Genomic DNA, 19257 nt, shown 5'->3' with positions numbered 1-19257 from the left:
GTTATTTACCAACGCAAAATGTTATGTTTACTTTGTTCCCTATACTGATCTTAACTTAACACCGCACTTTATTACTGTATTTTTTACTTTATGATGTGTATTTCTTCGGATACTTTCCGACTGTATTATCTTCATACTTATGTAAAGCGCTTTGATACCCATGGATGTAGCCAGCGCTATAGAAAACCTTTCTAAATAAATACATAAATACATTTATCTTAACAGGTCTGGGGGCAGGTTATCACCACTCTGGGACATTTGGCTGCCGTCCTGCCAGAGGAGCAACTAGACAAAGAGCTTCCATGGTTGGTTAAAGAGGTTGAAAGCCTCCAACCCCAGCTGCCTGCTGATATGGCATTTCGTTTGCTCAAGGTGAGTGTGACCTCGATTTACTGTCCATGCTTGCCACTGCAACCATTCCCAAGTGATCCGCTCATAATGAACACCCTATCCCATAGTGAGAAATTAGCTTCAATTAAATAATAAATTATTGAGTAATGAGGACCAAATACAGAACTAAAGAATTCCATTGGTGAGTCACTTACACCACAGGTGGAGTTGTGCAATGGTTCAGGCCTCCATCATGTGCACTTTGGGCCAACATATTGGTATTCCACACCTGACACTACCAATGTTCTGAGTATCAGTAATTTTGACTTACAGGAAAAATGTATGATTCCAAGTTTGCCCCTAAGGTAACCGTGAGAAATGGAAATACCACATCAATTCAGACTGTAATCCCGCACTATTTGACACACTCACCCCTGATAATTTCTTCGGCTTTGAGCTGGTGTATTGTGTGGGGGAGATGAAGGGATTACGGTGAATATAGTTTTTCAAGCATTCATTCTAAATACTGAACCAGGTAAATTCTGATTTGTACACAATTTGTGAAGACAGCTTGAGAAGCAAAACTTGTATTTTAATTTGTTACATATGAAATCGGGATAAATAAAGGAAAAATGTGACCTCAAACAATTGTGCTAGAATTAAAAAAAATCAGCCTTGCTACAATTTTTCCACTTGTTGTGATACTGGGTAAGTAAAATGTGGTTATTTAAGTGAAATCGAGCATACTGACCATATTGGTGCGTTAATCACAACAGAACAGCAAATCTTCAGTCACTAGAGCCCAGCGATAGGTCCTGAGCAGCTATGAGGCATACTGAAGCCTCAGTGACCGCTTAGAACATACAGAGGGACATTGTATCTTCTCTAGTCTGAGGGGCTGCTTACACCCTTTGAAATATAAGTTGGATACCACAAGTACATTTTTAAATGACCTTCACTAAATAGCGCAATGACTTTGCATTACACTCCTGGTGACTGAACATACAGGTGAAACGAAGTAATTTTAAGAGGGGCGCTGGAATTGTATCAAGTTGGTAATCAATAATTTGTTGGCATTATTGAATACTACTTTTGGTTGCTATGTGAAATAAAATAAAAACATTAGCAAAGGAAATAGTCCACAGTTACTGGGGTTCATACTGTATTTGCTGAAAAATCAAGAGAGATGGAGAGCTTGGTGGACACATTATTGAGATCATAACTTATTGAATCTTCCAATTTTTATTTCCACAGAAATATTAGTTGGAGAGGCTTTAGAATAAAAGATTAGTGCTGAGGCTCCAAGTGGGCAAGTTTCTGCAGGGTCTGATCACTTACAGTTCAAATGACAAGATGTTCAAATTCCTTACCAGGCCTTCTTTTGACAGACTCCACTTGGAATAAACATTTGAAAGCCAGCGACAAACCAAAAACAAACCACAAAAGTTTGGTGTAAGACATACTGACCATGCATTTAATTTGATGCCATTTTTCCGATGATTCTTCTGAGTCTTCACTGTAGGTGAGAATTCTCCTCATTAGCATCGGTGAAGCTAAATGTGTTCCTAAAACAATTTTTGGGCACACATCTTTTGTCCTGCAGCTCCTGACTCCAAGTAACCTGAGATTCTCATAAGCAAATGCTCCCACATTTAGGCACATCTGTACTCCCTTGGTTCACGGTATGCAGGGCTGCAAGGGGGACATTGAGGAACCTTGGTCCACAAATGCTAAAAGTGAAACAGGAGCAGTGGTACCGGGATCCAGGGCTTAGAAGAGCACCCAAATTAATACTGTATTGTACTATCTAACAGGAAACAAGGGGCTGATTTCGTTTCAATAGTGCCCATCTACCCGTGCTACATCTCAGTGTGCCCTCTAGCTGGAGATTTATCTGGTTGACTTTGTATGAGGATATATTGTGGGGGGTGGAGCACTTGGAGAAGCAGGCAGGTACCTAAAGGTCCTCTGGAATGAAGAGGGAGAACCAGGGGAATGAAGAGGAGGTCACAGAGTTGAGGAGGAATTAATGGAGGAGGAGGACCAGGTCCACCAGCAGGATTAAGAACACAAGGAACTGGGTGTCCAGGAGAATGAAGAGAAAGCAATAGCCGGAGGACCATGAGAAAGACCCGGAGGATCACCAGGACATGAGGATCAGTGAGCCCAAGAAAAAGAGGAGGCTCAGTAAAACCAGGATGAGAAGTAGAATGAGGAAGCCCAGAGGGCCAGAGCCAGAAGGCCAAGTAGAAAAGGAAGACTATCAGGAGGACAAACACTCGACTCCTCACAGTCTGGCTTCCGAGCCAAACACAGCACCGAGACCGCCCTCATCGCAGCAACAGACGACATTCGAACACTACTGGACAACGGAGACACAGTCGCCCTCATCCTCCTTGACCTCTCTGCAACCTTCAACACAGTCTGCCATAGCACCCTGATACAACGCCTCAGAAACATCGGAATTCAAGGAAAAGCATTGGACTGGATCATCTTGTTCCTCGCTGGAAGAACTCAGAGAGTTTGCCTCCCCCTTTTAAGTCAGAGGCCACCGAAGTCATCTGCGGCGTCCCGCAAGCATCATCACTCAGCCCCACCCTCTTCAACGTCTACATGAGCCCCCTCGCAACCATCGCACGTCAACACAACCTCAACATCATCTCCTACGCTGATGACACTCAGCTGATCCTCTCACTCACCAATGACCCAATCACCGCCAAAACCAACCTACATGAAGGGATGAAAGAAGTAGCCGAGTGGATGAAGCACAGCTGTCTGAAACTGAACTCGGACAAAACGGAAGTCCTCATCTTAGGTGCATTGAGGTGCCGGGTTTTTAGGAACCCGGTGGTGCCAGGGGATAACACCCGAAGACCTCTGAGTTCTCCCTGTTCCGGACCACAGAAACACAGGTTCTTCCAGGTGAAGTCAGAGATCGAGTTTTATTGGCTGCAACCAAGTAACAAGTATCCTAGAAGTACAACAGCACGGGATGTAGATTCTCAGGAGACTGTTCGTTTTTACAGAACCAGCCTTCTCCCTTTATACTAAAATATATGCTCTAGGCAAGAATTCTTCAGTTTACAATACGGTCATATACATATTTCCACAATAAAGCAAAAAGCAAAGTCATGACGGCCAACCCACATTTTCGATGTCTAGTTTGTGATAGATGGCTCAGCTCGGTCCAGAACTACCATCAGATATCGACGAAACCCCAATAAAATCGGGCACCTCCTCATCGTAAAGCCGGCCATAAACAAGAAACATGGACAGGTGTATGCGTGTGGATAACATGGTTTGCATGTAGTGAATGGTTTATGGCATGTTGTGCCTTGATGCTATCTTATTCGGCCACTGGGCGAGGGACTGCCCGAACAGGTTTGGCTGGAGGCAGTGGAGTCAGTTCGGCCAGGTCATAGGAAAGTCATCTAAGGTGGACGTGTCCTTTCAGATCAAACTCGGCTTTAATCAATTGACTATATGAGGGCAAGCCACAAGATGGATGCCGTTCACAAAATGGAGTCCGAGGGTTCGGGATGGAAACCATGATTGAAGGGTGATAGCATCACTCAATCAGGACGCAAATGTACAGGGATAATGTCCTAATCATTACCGGTCTGCCGACACCAAATTCGTCATGGTACGATGATATTTTGTGACACGAGTGTTGGGCCTCGGTACCATATTATAGCAGGGTTCAGAATTTCAGAACCACAGCATCTCCTTCCGCCTGGGACGACTCTTGGTGGCCAACGGCCCTAGGAAAAGCCCCCATACCGACGGACCACGCACGGAACCTGGGCATCATCCTGGACTCCTCACTCTCGATGACCAGACAAGTCAACGCCGTCTCATCATCATGCTTCAACATCCTACGCATGGTCAAAAAAACATTTCGCTGGATCCCCACCGAAACAAGAAAAACGGTCACCCACGCACTGGTTACAAGCCGTCTGGACTACGGAAACACCCTTTACGCCGGTACCACTGCAAAACTGCAGAAAAAGCTCCAACGCATCCAAAATGCTTCAGCCAGACTCATACTAGACATCCCCCGCACAGACCACATTTCCGTTCACCTGAAAGACCTTCACTGGCTCCCCGTCAACAAGAGGATAACGTTCCGTCTCCTCACCCACGCACACAAAGCCCTATACGAACTTGGACCTGATTGTCTCAACACATGCCTTTCCTTTTACACCCCCACCCGCCAGCTGCGTTCGTCCAACCAAGCCCTCGCCGCTGTTCCGCGCATCCACAAAGCCACCATGGGGGGAAGATCCTTCTCCTACTTAGCGGCCAAAACCTGGAATTCCCTTCCCATCCACCTCCGCCTTACTCAAAACCACCTAGCCTTCAGAAAACAGCTTAAAACCTGGATATTCGATAAGTAAACCTCCCCCCCTTCCTCAAGCGCCTTGAGACCCTCTGGGTATGTAGTGCGCTATATAAATTCTGACTTGACTGGACTTGAAGTGGGGAGAGAAGTTTGCCTAATGGCTAGGGCGGTTGACCTTGAATCTGGGGAACCCGGTTTGTGTTTTGGCAATGACGCTGAACATCCTGTGATTCTGGGCAAATCACTTAATCTCCCATGCCTAAAAAAATTAATGTGTCCTCATGTAACGCAACTGGTGCTATGTAAAGCACTCTGATACCCGATACCGGGTCAAGTTCGCGCTGTATAAAACTCCATAAATTTTTTTACAAAGACGCCCATGAAGTTTTGGGACTTCAAGACCACCAGAAGGATTTGGAACACTAGAATCAATTGGGGACCAATTCCATGCCCAAGAACTAGGAAAACCAAGAGGATCAAGCCCAGGAGGACAAGGAAAAGGACTTCTAAGAGGTAGGAGAAAAAAGAGGAAAACCAGGAGGAGGAAGACCAGAAAGAGGAGGAGGACCAAGAAGAGAAATAGAAGGTCACCACCATGACCATCATAAAGGCCAACACCAAGACCGCTAGGAGAAATAGCACCAGGAGATTCAGAGTACCAGGATGAGGATGACCAGGACTAGCTGGACCACAAGCATAATAACAAGGAAGATCATGAGGACCAATAGGACTCAGACCAAAAGGAAGAACAACTAGGACGGGCACAGCAAGAAGCACCATGGTGAAGATAATATATGCCAAAAGAAGGAGGGTCTCAGGAGGATGAGGGCCACTTATGAACAATAAACAATACCCAGAAGGATAGGAGCACAAATATGTAGATGAAGACCAGGAGGATGAGTTTGACGAAAACTACGAGGTGGCCGAGGGGGAAGAAGAGTAAGAGGATGTTTAGGAGGAAGAGATCTAGAAAAAAGAGAATGAAAATCAACACACAGATTAGGGGAACTAGGAAAAGGAAGACTTGGTAAACTAGGAGCATGAAGATGAAAGCCTACGGGTGATAGACCAGGAAGAGGAGAATGACCAGGAGGAGTAGAGGGACAAAGGCAACTAAGAAGACCAGGAGCACTAGGATTACCAGGTTCACCAAGAGAATTGGTGGACTATGACCAGGAGGATCAGGACACAACCATCAAGAGATTCACGAGAAGAAACATCAGGTTGACTAGGTACAGGAGTAGCAAAGGTAGAATGAGGATTTGAAAAAAGGAAAGGGAGAGCAACAAAACTGATTAGTGCCATCAAGATCAAGACCAGCATGAGGACTGGGAACAGGAAGAACAAGACCAGGAAGGAATGGACTAAAATGGCAAAGTGAATCTAGACAACAGTACCATAAGAAGCAGGAACAGCAGACAACCAAGTGAACTCGAACCACCAAGAGAATTAGGACAACCGAGACAAGGGCTATCAGCAAGAGTGGCTTGGAATACAGGGCCTACAATGACAAGTAGTGATTCTAAGCTACATGTTATTCCATGCCCCAGTTAAATCCTGCATATATTTGGTTGTGGTTCCTTGATAAACCACAATCCAACATCTGATGCCAACAGAGAACACTACTATATGAAGCACAGCGAGACAAGAAAACAGACAAACCAGTGAAGAAATAATTAAACCTATGAATGGGCATTAGTCAACATGTACTTGTGATAATGTCTATTTAGAATTAGAACACATGAGAGCTCATTCACACACAAACTCACTCTGGCATTCATACAGAATTTACACTTTAAAGTTTGTAACTCACCACTGACCATCACCATTTCCTCAAATTGCCCTTTAGCCTCATCCTAGTTTTCTTATCTCCTTACAGACCCTTGAGTTATGCATGCAGGCAGCTGTTATTAAGAGTTGCAGAGGCCTGAATGGAACTGTGCCAAATGTTCTTGCAGCCCTGCATCACCTGGTAAGTATATACATGAGGATATACAAAGTATCTCAGTATTTCGATGTAACCAGGGCAGGAGGCATGCCTCTTGAAAGCAATCAGAGCAGGTTGTCTTCACACCGCTACTTGGTAGTGTGGGATCTTCACTTATTCACCCCCAGATATTCCCTACTGTGACCTAGATTCCCACACGTAGACCCAGGATCACCAAATGGTAGCAAATGTCCATACCGAAACATGAAAATCTGCTCAGGCGTACAACCCAGATGTGAGCTTCCATATTATATTGGTTTGGGTCATACTGGAAACTAATACAGAAAGGGGCCCCCTGATAAGGATGAAGGGCAGACCGGCAGGGGAAAATGTCACAACCAAACAAAAAGATGTCTGCCCTATAAAATTAATTTAGATGGCTCATATAGAGTCCAATAATGTCAACTTCGCAACATTAAGCTCACCATATTTCACGGCCAGACCACATGATTAACCAGACAACATATAGAAAAATATAAATTTTTATTCTCTTTTTTTAAATAAAAAATCTTTGTAAGTGCATAATTACATATAAATTCATATGGCAAAAACTTGATCTCTTAAAATCTTAATAATAGCCCCACATCATCCATTCATCTTTCATTCAACACCACAGATTTGCTCCTCTTACATATCCTCACACATTCTAGCAGCCAAATCCAAATTTGAACATTTCATACAACATCCTCAATGCGATTCCCAGAGTGACAAACTGAAGAGGTCCTGCTGTGTCTTCTCAGCAGAGCGCCGGGGACCCAAAGTTGTAATAGCAGGACAGGAAAAGACAACGCCAACGAGCGTTTTGGTGCCAGGCCCAATCTACGGCCGCACCTTCATCAGGGCATTCACACAGGGGAAATGGGGGGGGCAGACAATGTCAAAACAACAACCAATCTTAAATGGGTAACAAAGTAGCCTAAATGAAGCGATTCCTCCTCTGCCTAGACTGGCAGGGTCACAGTTCACCTCATGGGCATGCCTGTTCAAGATTTCAAAGCAAGGATGTCTCCATACACAACAAGATTCGACAGAACTAGTGTCCCCAGGACACTAGTTCTCCAAGACAGGTTTCAGGTTAACAACGTGTTTTTTTTAGCAATCAGTTCAGGGCTATGCTCAGCGAAGACGCCGTCCAAACAGCAGGCGAGATTAACTGCTCGTGGAGTGCTCAGTCAAGGGCCTCGCGAAGATAAGATATCGGCAGAACTCAGGTAATCCGGTGCCAGAATTAGATCACTTTATAGCTCTTGTGAATTTGAGGCTCCGGTCTCTACGCAGTTCAAACTGGACCTTTACGAACGGAAGCTCACCTGCATCGACGGCAGTTTGAACTGCGGAGAGACCAGAGCCCAAAATTCACAAGAGCTATAAAGTGATCTCATTCTGGCACCGGATTACCTGAGTTCTGCCAATATTTTATCTCCGTTAGGCCCTTGACTGAGCACCCCACGAGCAGTTAATCTCGCCTGCCGTTTGGACTGCATCTTCGCTGAGCGTAGCCTTGAACTGATTAAAAAAAACACGTCGTTAACCTGAAACCTGTCTTGGAGAACTGTAGAATCTGCGGTCCTGGGGACACTAGTTCTGTCGAATCTTGTCGTGTATGGAGACGTCCTTGCTTTGAAATCTTGAACAGGCATGCCCATGAGGTGAACTGTGACCCTGCCAGTCTTGGCAGAGGAGGAATCGCTTCATTCAGGCTACTTTGTTACCCATTTAAGATTGGTCATTGTTTTGACATTGTCTGCCCCCCCATTTCTCCTGTGTGAATACCCTGATGAAGGTGCGGCCGTAGATCGGGCCTGGCACCGAAACACGCGTTGCCGTTTTCTTTTCCTGTCCTGCTATTACTACTTTGGGTCTCCGGCGCTCTGCTGAGAAGACACTGCAGGACCTCTTCAGTTTGTCACTCTGGGAATTGCATTGAGGATGTTGTATGAAATGTTTAAATTTGGATTTGGCTGCTAGAATGTGTGAGGATATATAAGAGGAGCGAATCTGTGGTGTTGAATGAAAGATGAATGGGTGATGTGGGGCTATTATTAAGATTTTATGAGATCAAATTTTTGCCATATTAATTTATATGTAATTGTGCACTTGCAAAGATTTTTTATTTAAAAAAAGAGAATAAAAATTGATATTTTTCTGTGTGTTGTCGGGTTAATCATGTGGTCTGGCCGTGAAATGTGGTGAGCTTAATGTTGCGAAGTTGAAATTATTGAACTCTATGTGAGCCATCTAAATTAATTTTATAGGGCAGACATCTTTTTGTTTGGTTGGGTCATACTGGAGTCAGAGACGGTGAAAGTTTTCATGGCCTTGTACTTTTCCTTCCCACTATATCATGTTTAAACCTTTTTCCCGACACATGACAAATTTCAGTGTGATTCATGCCAGACCAACACACAGAGTCTCATCAACATGAATAAATTATCATCAAGGATGCAAAGAAAGAGGATTATGTTAAAAACTATGTCAGAAATGTCAGGGTAGAGAGGTACCACCCATAAATCCACCTCTCTGCAACTGTGGCTCTTATAATGGGTAACAGAGAAGGATGGCGACCTGAAAGAGAAACATCTTGCAAAAGGCGCAAAAAGTGCACAAAAGAGGCCCGCTCTGAAAAGCATGCAACCTACCTTGCTTGCCAGATACCTCAGGATTGAAAAGGGGAACTCACTTACTGTCCCCAAAGATAAACAAAGTTGAAGCGAAACAACAGTGTCCTCCTTTATTTCCTTGAATAGCTGACACCATCCCTAGTGCCATCTGTGTTAAATAGCAGTCTGTATGAATGCCTGATGCAATCTCATGAGACTTCAGAGTCTCCAAACCATGAAAAAAACCATTTGAAACTAAGGTGCCCATCTTAGAGTGCTAACTGAGGATTTGCAGTTCCACCAATATTGGACTCCCAGATAATGCTGTTTTCCACGCAATTGAATTTGCTGTAGCGCGGTATGGATCATGGCCCCACAAGGCCTGACAAACTCTTATGCTGTCATTCCCCCACTGAAAGTTATTTGCTGTCTGGATGTACGGGATTGGCTTTCAGATAGCCTAGCTTCCAATATTGTTTCTTATTGCTTTGTTATTGACAGATCTGCACACCCTCAAGGGAAGTTTCTGATGATAGGGAAGAGCCACTCAAGGTGTCCACAGCCATTATCATGTCACTGGGTAAGTTGGTCAAAAATGCATGTATGTATATATTTGTGATACTGCAAGTATATTATGGTCTTTACTAGGGATCAGGTCCTCAGAAACATTAATTTCTGTTCACTGCCCTACATATAACTTGATCTTCCTAAAAACTACTATTGCTTCAGTTTTTATCTCACTTCCCAGTGCATTGGTTGGCTTTTTACTGGAACATGGAGTCCACTTTACTCTATACAGTTATAGTAATCTCGTAAGTACTACGTGCTCCTAAGATCATATTTAAATGTGGTAGACCATTGATATCGTACCTCCTGGATATGAGTTGAAGAATTTCCTTATATTTGGCCTTGATGACCTGCTCCCCTGCATTGATTTTCTCCTTGCATGATTTTACGTTGTGTTATTTTTCATTTATGTCTATTTTTTCTCTTCACTTTACTCTTGCAGCCCATTCTCACTCTAGTGAGGTCCTTAAATATTTTGAAAGTAGCTTGATCCAGATGGGTGCAGAGTCCCGTGCCGTAACAATACAGCTGCTCTGCAAGCTTCTTGCTGAAACTGGTAAGACTGTCAGTGGATAGGTGGCAGTGTGTGATTTAGGTAGACATAGAGAATAGTTAAAGGATTACAATTCTTGTCATGGAATCTGGAGCCCTAAATTATAGTCCCAACGTACTCCCTTACTTAACCAATATGGTGCAGCTCTGAGCAAATCAGTTCAATTTCATATTCCTCAGCTATATTAACTGTGAATAGTTTCTGGTAGAGCACTGTAATTTAAGATCAAGCCTCCCTTCCATCAACTTCAATAACATGAATTGTGGTGAAAAAATAATGTAGTGGTCAAACAATGCCACCTCTGTCTTTTCCGTTAATTGTTCCCATTGTGAGCCATTAATGGGACAGGGACACTGTGAACAGAGATCCTGACATAGCCACTGGACAGGAATAAAAAGGGACATAAAATGTTGAGCAGGAAGACACAGACACGCTCAGTGGGACATGATGACACAGACATGTACAGTGGAACAGGAAAGCATTGATAGGCCCATGGGACTCTCAGTCACAGACTTGCAAACCAAAAGTAAAAGACAGGACCCTCGGGGTGGTCAGCACAGTTGATAGCGGAAACTTCATCTACTTATCTATTAATCTTGATCTTACTAGACAAAGACAATATCTATGTGTTATGAACATTTGGTGTATGGCTTTATTTCATAGATTCAGAAGGTGCCTCTTATCTGGATGCTGTCTGTCACGTGCTTGAGGATGACAATCGCAAGGTACCATCAAGCTATTATGTGTGAAACAATCTGTGTTATAGCAGTTTCATACCCAACAACTCAATCTAATTAAAGTTTTGCACTTTTTGGAAAGTGAAGTATTCTCTACTTAAATGGACCCATAGCAGTGGTATGCATACCACAGTCTATTGATTTTCTCCAAGTTAAATCTTCCTGGAGATGTTGGGTCATGGAACCTCCATTCATGTGTGTCGGTTCAGTGCATCCTGTGTTCCATTGTTTCCCTGTCCAAGTGGACATATCCCAGATTTCCTGTCCTATTCACTGTTCCCTAATTGTTTAATAAATGTGTGTTAAGAAACAATTCTTGTGTGCTGTCCACGTGTTTGGTCTGTATTTCACATTGAGTTGGTCCGTAATACCCTTCACTGAAGAGGAGAGTGTTGATGATCAAATCAGGGGGTTTGAAGTTTAGATTAATAATATCTGCCCACACCTTTAACAACCGGGGAGTAAGATATTTTGTTGATGAGTCAAAGGTCTCTTCCAAGAATGATATTTGGGTTATGTCTCAGCGAAATCTCACCAAACGTGGATCAATAGTGCAGTATAATATTCAATGTGCACATTTGAAAAGTCAAATTGTGATATAAAAGATGTATTGTCTGTAGAGATTGGAATATATGTAACTTTCTTGACGGCATATACGTCCACAATGTGCCCAACTTCAGTGACATTGAGAAAGCAGGTAACTTCAACTTCAATAACAGCATCACCATGGTCAGCATGTAAGAAAGTACAGGACATAGGCCTAAAGGAAAATCGAAAAAGTAATTTTCTTTTGATAATCAACAAAATCCTGTATTTCCATAACTGGGTCTCTAGTGTATTCTCTTTGGGGGGTGTAATGGGTTTGTCATTTTTAACCTCATGATATAAACCCAGTTGACTTTAGATACTTGACAGACTGAACCAGAAACATGAGAGACAGGGCTTTACGAGGAACGTTAGAATCACAGAAATCAAACATGGATGTATTCTTTGATGGTTGAAGCCATTGGGGCCAGCTTGTGCAAATATACAGCATATAGAGCCATATTAGGGATGTGAATTTTAACCCTGCTACGTGGATATAGGAGACTGTGACTATTTACGGTCTTGAGACCAAATGACTTCTTGAAAGTGATATGGACCAACCAAACATCAAGGTGTGGGATAATGGACGTTTAGTACTTTAACCCATTTGTTAACTGTAGGCAGAGTGGGGATGGTGCAGGTTTGCTATATCCAGTGGGTGGAGTTAGACAGAGGACATCATTCTTCCCACAGACTACTATAGGTTGTTTTCATTCCCACAGTAGTGGAATCCACAGCCTATTTTTCAATCTCATTTTTTGGAATCAATACCAGGTCCTGAGAAGTTCTTTGTTGAATTGTAACCTACCTGGACATATTTTGCAATCTTTTACCAAGTCCCAGGCACATATAGAAGGTGTAATCTACCTGGAATGTTTGAATATTCCCTCAATTGCACTTCGGTCAGACACTCTGTAAAACAGTTTATTTAAATTGACTCCAGTTTCATTCTCAGAGTGTCTTAATAACCTTTTTCCAATATTTTTTAAAAGGTTGAATCCAGGTACTAGCTTCCCACACATAACAAAATGTGTATTTCTATCCTCTGTGAACAAAAGGGAAGGAGAGATTGTATGGTTTCCTCACACTCCCTTGCTGCTCCCTCACCAGAATGTGGGATTTGATCCTATTTACATGCCAAAAGGGTTTCTCACTAAACATGCTTACCATTTTTTTTATTATAGGTTATTCTTGCTACTTTAAGTTTAATATCCAGTTTAACATCCAAAGGTTATTATGATATGGACGGAAGAGCTGTGATTGAATATGCGCTCAAAAAGTACAACCTCCTCACCAAAGAGAAAGTAAGCGGTAGATGTACATATTTGTTTAAGTGAATGTGTTGGGGAACAGCAACCGTAGTCAGTCAAAAATAAATAAGGGGGCCTTTTAGCCCCCTTGTGCCCAGATGAAACTCCTATGCCATATAATATAGATCTGCAGTGTTCCATATTTGCCTCGGGTGGTGGAATATAGACATTGTGTCCCTCTATTTAGTTCCCATAGGCCCGCCTTGACATTCCATTTTCTCCATTTGAGCCTAATGTTCCCCCACTACCACTCCAGTGTGTCTTTCTCCCTCCCTCGCTTTAAAGGTCCCCCTTGCTCCATCTATCTGCTTACATTTGCACCTGAAATAAAATGCTCAGACACCGTGGGAATGGCACAGGATCCACAGCAGTGCTCTCAGGCAGTGCAGAGGCCTACCACACAATCCAGCCTATTAGAGGCAACTGACCATTAGACTTTACCAGAGCTTCTAGGGTGATTGGGCAAGGCTCAAAGGCATTCTGCTACTGCACTGAAATGATGTCACTGACAGTGCATTATCCCGTTACATACCCTTCTTTGCCGTTCAAATGCCTGACAGGGCAAAATACCAAATCCTGCACAAAGTAGCACAAATATACTTCAAATCATTATTTCATATCAACGTTGTCTCCCAAAATGTAGTTCCTGGTATTCTTTTGTCCTTATTACGAGTAAAAAGTCCCATTATATAGCACATACTTCCCCGTCAAGCGGTGGGGGCAGGGTGCATGAGCAGCCCAATCCGTGTGTTAAGGATGAGAGACTATCTTGGGGTGCCAGAGGTGCAATGACTCAGGTGTAGTGTCCCATGTATCAGACGCTTACATATTATAAGTGAGTCCACCAATATATCTGCAGTATATGAATGCTATACCCTTCCCTGCCAAATTAGTGAATAATGTATACTGTACAGAGCAGAGCATGAGAGCATAACCTCATTTGTACAGTTTTAATTACATGTTTGAGGTGATTGTTTTTCCTTTCACATTTGAATTTAAGCCAAGAGATTTTCTTTGTGCTTGCAACCTGGATTGGGAAGTTGTAATGTTTTGAATCTCACATCTCTTGTCCCTCCATAAGGAGAGAAAACATAGTAAAAATGATGTGAAAATACATGTTACTTTACTTCTCTTGCTTTCCACATTTTCACAGTGTACTAGTCACATGGATCATGAATCTGATGTTGAGGAAGAGACCATCTGCATCCAAATCTCTCAGCTCCTCAATAAAATTGCATTACGCCATAGAAATACTGATGAGGTAAGTGAGAATGATGTGGAGCAAGGTGGGACATTTAACTAGGAGTGTAGAAAATATCAATTGCAGAATATCCAGAGAGTCCTTATTTCCCAGGTGATCTTAATTATCCTCCACCTCACATACAAGCATGTTTTAGTAAAGCTCCCTCTGCTGCAGGGTTGTATGTGGGAAGCATGCAGGCATTTATCATGCCTGCCTTAACAACGTGGTCTGAACCACGAATGTGTGTTTAAAATGCATTCCTTTACCACACAAGTTGTTACAATAACTTGCCTTAGGGAAAGCGCTGGACTTTGGAATAGTACAATTTACTATTCCAACTCCAGTCTGCGCAAAAGTAGGGAAAGTGTTAGATTTGAAGTCCAACACTTGTTATAATGACTTCCATTTTTAAAAGGATGCGTTGTAAAGATGCATTCCTGGTTTGGACCACGTTTTTAAGCACAGCGTGGTTCGAGACGCGATGTAAAGGCTGTTTCCTCTGCTGCTGGGATGGAGGTCTGCTGTCCCATGCGGTCCTCATTCCCAGTGTTTGCAGCATTCGGGGAAGATTGCTAATCAAATCCTATCTCATTCATGGCCCCTGGCAGGAGGTTTTGTATCTTCTTCTAAATAACCAGTTTGAAATGAGATTGAATGGTACATGAGCAATATTGCAAAACATTGCCACTCACTTTGCATCTAATATTTGCTATCTGCCCCATGATACATCAGGCACCAAATTTTCACATCAACAGGGTCTTGCATTCCCAGCAATGGCTTTGCATACTCTGGCACATTGATAAAGATAATTCTATGAAGATAACATCAGATAATGAGATCATTTGCAAAGTTCAGCTCACTTGCAGGGTTTTGCAGAGTAAATGTTGCACACATTTTCTGCAAATAATATCTTCATTCTCCTTGGATGCAGAGCCACAGATTGTAGCATTAAACAAGGTTGGTGCTACATGATTTTAATACTAGGCATCTGCCTTGGACACCATCAGCAAGGAATGGTATAAGGAAGGGGAAGAATCAAATGTAGCCCCATCTCCAGGAGAGGTGGACATAGAAAATAGCACATGACCTTAGGTGCCAAAAACCCTCCCACCGGGAATGACTGTTTAGTAGCCTTATTAAATGCTAATGAAACAAATAACGCTTTTGCCGGTCTTTCTTGCAGGAATTTTGGAAAGAGATTTTGAGCTACATGCTGGAAGAGGACTATATTTCATCCGTGCCAGCTTTGTGCCAGATGGTACTTGTTGTGGATAAACGAGCAACCATCAACTTTCAGAAATGTGGTGAGTCTTATGCATTATACTCATTGATACTGTGGGATCGATCATTGAAGGTAGTTAATGCTTCCTCCTCAGCTCCCCAGATCACCTCTTACATAGTCATGATTTGGCAATGGTGAAAAACCAGTCCATTTGCTCAGGAGTTGTGGTTGATTTATTATAGCATGTGGGTGTCCTTCTTTCAAATAACAGTTTTTGCTCTCCTTTCAAATATATATGTATCTGTGCCAATGTTGCTGCTCTCTGCATACTTTTTGCAGTTTGCCAGCCATAAAGTTACTTTACTGTTGGTTTCATCTCTTCATCTGGTTAATGCTGTCAACTGTCCCAGGTTTCCACACTCTGTGAGGCTACTTAGTCCTCTAATGCTCCTCTGCATACCTTAGAGTGTTTTTTCTCTCTTTGGAATTACTTCTGTCTGGTATGCTGATCAGACCCTTCTGGCTATGGTACCTATTTATGCGTGTTTAATTTTGTTGACAGCAACAGTGGTGTGTTTTATTCCTCCTTGGAGTTACTTTTAGTTATTATATTTTTCTCTGCAATGTTTCTGGTTTAACATTCTGGACCTCAGATCCAGACTAAAATACTAGTAATTGGCCCCCACTTGACTTATGGACCAAGTACACAAAGATGCCTGTTCAATGAGGGTAAGTGAAAATAATTATTTTGTCTGACTCCAAGGTTAGGAGGAAGATTTGCATCTGTGGGTGAGTACCTGTAATTGGAGGCTGCATTTCCAGAGTTCCAATTAGTTCTCCTCACTCAATTTTCCATTGGCTGTGTTGCTAAAGTGCAAGTGACCTGGACAGATGGTATCATAGTCTATTTCTTTGTCACCTGTGTTACGGGGTTGTGAGCAGAAGAAAACAGGCAATATGTGCCCCTATATTGCCTGCCTCCCAGGTCATTAACATTATTAGAAAATGGATGTGCAAGAACATGTTCTGAAGTCCTATTTTCTTATGGGTATCTGCTGTCACAGAATGACATGGTCCATTCACGATGCAAAGCAGGTCCACAGCTCCTGCGGCATCCTCTCTTATCCCACTGAAGACTTTCGCCCTGCAATGACAGCTGCAGGGGGGGATCTGTGCATGACAGCTTAGGTCATTCCTTGACAGCAACTGCTAGGGGTCGGAGGTGGAGCATTGTAACACAGGACATCACAGCACCTTACAACTCTAGGAGCAACCTTAGTGGTATGGGACCTTTGCCAGTATCTGCAGTGATCTCAAAGTATCCTCATGACCTCTAGAGCATCAATGAAATGTCACCCATCACCACACCCTCTTCTTTGCAGGTACAACTATGTGTCAAAAGTGTGTGTATCAGCCATATATCTTTCTTTAGCAAGTGTTACTCAGCATTATATGAACTGAGTATGACACAGCTTCTTTCTTTTGTATCTAAACAGCTAAAGGCCTTCCAATGCGCAGCCTGTTCATCAGACTACTAGTGAGTATCACATACCACTTCCACCATATCCCACCAGACACCTTTTCCCAAGTTCTTTGCTGGCATTCCTATACAGCTTGCCCATGGAGATCTTAAATTCAACTCAGCTTTTATCCATATGAATTTGATGGTTTTATTTCCAGTCTATTGGTTATCAGTACAACTTACTGCTTACATTGTACAGAAACAGCCAACATGTGGATTGTATAAAAAACAAGATAGCATTTTACAGATACTTTAAAGCCCAGAGAGTAAGACCTGATGAAATGATCATGTTTTGAATACTTTGTTGTGGATTTTCAGGTAATTTCTTCTTATCCCCAATGGGATGTCGAAAGGGGAACCTCGGTGTTGGCTCTTCTCGAGCACCTGATTACTGCAAACTACCCATTTCTAGTGGGACTCGTAAAAATGAAGATTCCCCCCCTGATAGCATATTTAGAAGGTAAGACACCAACGCATGAACCAGTGAGCACACAAATTAAACAAGCATTAATGGCATTTAAACAAGCATTGACAAAGACAATAATTCTGGGGTTCGCTGCTAGCTTTTAGGCTTTGTTCACGCTTGTATTTTTTAACGGTTTTTGTAAAACTTTTTTGTGGGAGGAGACATCAGGAACTCACCAAGATAAAAAACATATTGTCTAAAGCATAAAATATTGTTTTGGTCTTGAAAAGTCCACATTCCCATAGTAGTTCCTGTAACTAAATAAAAATACTCTTGTGTAAAAGTAGAATGTCATCACTCAGTGAATTTAGCCTAGGGCTTTTTGGCCCATCGTGAATGCTGTGGAGGACAGAAGAGAATGTGTTTGATATGACACAATAGATCAACAAATGAGGAGGTCTGTATAAGTAAGCAACAAAAAAAAGAAAGAAATACACACAGTCATTTTTTGTAGCTGGCTGCTGCCATACTCCAAACCGCATCGACAGAAGCTTCATGCAAGTACTGGGTTCCTTCCTCATGTTGACAGCATTGGTTTGCTGAAAATCAGTTAGTGACAAAGCTTCTGCAATGAAGCGCTTCAGCTGTCAGACGCAGGCTTGATCACATAAAGAATCGGTATCTTGAGTCCATGTTTTAAAGTGCACATTTGCTCAAAGATTCCATGAACATAGAAAAAATACTTCTTCAATATATCCAAGGTCATCATGATTATTACACTTCTCAGATCCGCAACCGGTCTTATATTTCAATTGTGACTTATTTTAACAATGCAGTATCCCCACTTCTTCGAAATTATTGAGCTTGAAAAAAGACCACAGGTGGCTTCAATATGAAACACATTTATTAACACCAAACGTTGTCTCTACTTTTATATTAGAAGCAGGTATTAGTCAGGGTACATGGGAGGGTAGATTAGCCTACTTGGGTATAACATTGTTTGTATGAAGCGTAAGGCTGAACAGAGTATTTCACTGCCATTAATATGTAGGAAAATGTTAGGACACTGGTTCAACCATTAGTTGCAGTTAAAAGAAATGTTTTAAATGTTGCATATCTGAATTCTACTATGTGAGAATTTGCACAGTGAGGGACATTAAGAAGAGTTGGTGATATTACATTGGTAGTAATGAATTGATAAGTATTACTGTTAGGTTGCACACTCTTGTTTTCTGAAACAGAAGACATATTTCAGCCTGTGTATACCAGATATCATGCCGAAGTGTTTTAATGGGTTTTTAGATAGATATTACTTATTATAATTTTACTTAGGTGAATTATGAAGTGTTAAAATCATGTTGGTCTTGGATATAGTAAAAGAGTATTTGTCTATGTGTATGTAATTTTAGAGCAAGTCTGCACTTTTAACTCTGAACTATGATGATGATCCCCTTTGTGATCATGGCTGCACCTGACAGCCAAAATGCTTAAGGGCAGAAGCTCTGTAATACACTGATTTAAGGAGTTAAGAGTAACATCAAGTGCACATGAATAAGTGAGGGCCTTGAAATCAATTACTAGGTGAGGCTGAGCCAACAGACACATTTTTCACACTTTGAATTGTGTGATTCTACTTCTGCCAGTGCTTGGTATGTAAGCCCTTGGCCTTTAAAATGCGTCTTGACGTTTACCTTTACTTACCTCTATATCTTTTTTTCCAACTGCTATTTCAGCTTCAACGGAAAGAACATTTGACTTGGCACTGTGGAAATGCATCCTTGTTTCAGTAAGGATTATTTGCTAATGAATGTCACACATGACTCTTGACTCTTTGTTTTCTTCCATAACCGCTC

The 19257-nt window shown here is 42.2% G+C and overlaps 1 protein-coding gene across 1 annotated transcript in view; it reads left to right on the top strand.

Annotated features, from left to right (window-relative positions):
- Window positions 1-351: 351 nt before the first annotated feature.
- The window catches only part of LOC147691854 (maestro heat-like repeat-containing protein family member 2A), an 80600-nt gene continuing 61694 nt past the window's right edge, over window positions 352-19257 (top strand). The window contains exons 1-11 of the mRNA XM_086936691.1: window positions 352-372; window positions 6552-6644; window positions 9761-9839; window positions 10269-10382; window positions 11043-11104; window positions 12886-13005; window positions 14165-14272; window positions 15438-15558; window positions 16973-17013; window positions 17317-17458; window positions 19138-19190. Coding sequence (XP_086792817.1) covers window positions 352-372; window positions 6552-6644; window positions 9761-9839; window positions 10269-10382; window positions 11043-11104; window positions 12886-13005; window positions 14165-14272; window positions 15438-15558; window positions 16973-17013; window positions 17317-17458; window positions 19138-19190 — 954 coding nt within the window. The remainder of the gene's footprint in view (window positions 373-6551; window positions 6645-9760; window positions 9840-10268; window positions 10383-11042; window positions 11105-12885; window positions 13006-14164; window positions 14273-15437; window positions 15559-16972; window positions 17014-17316; window positions 17459-19137; window positions 19191-19257) is intronic.

The sequence above is a fragment of the Lissotriton vulgaris genome, chromosome 9 (assembly GCF_964263255.1).
Source record: "Lissotriton vulgaris chromosome 9, aLisVul1.2, whole genome shotgun sequence".
Taxonomy (NCBI): Eukaryota; Metazoa; Chordata; class Amphibia; order Caudata; family Salamandridae; genus Lissotriton; species Lissotriton vulgaris.
The sequence above is the reverse complement of the archived record's forward strand: the minus strand, read 5'-3'. Positions and strand labels throughout refer to the sequence as shown.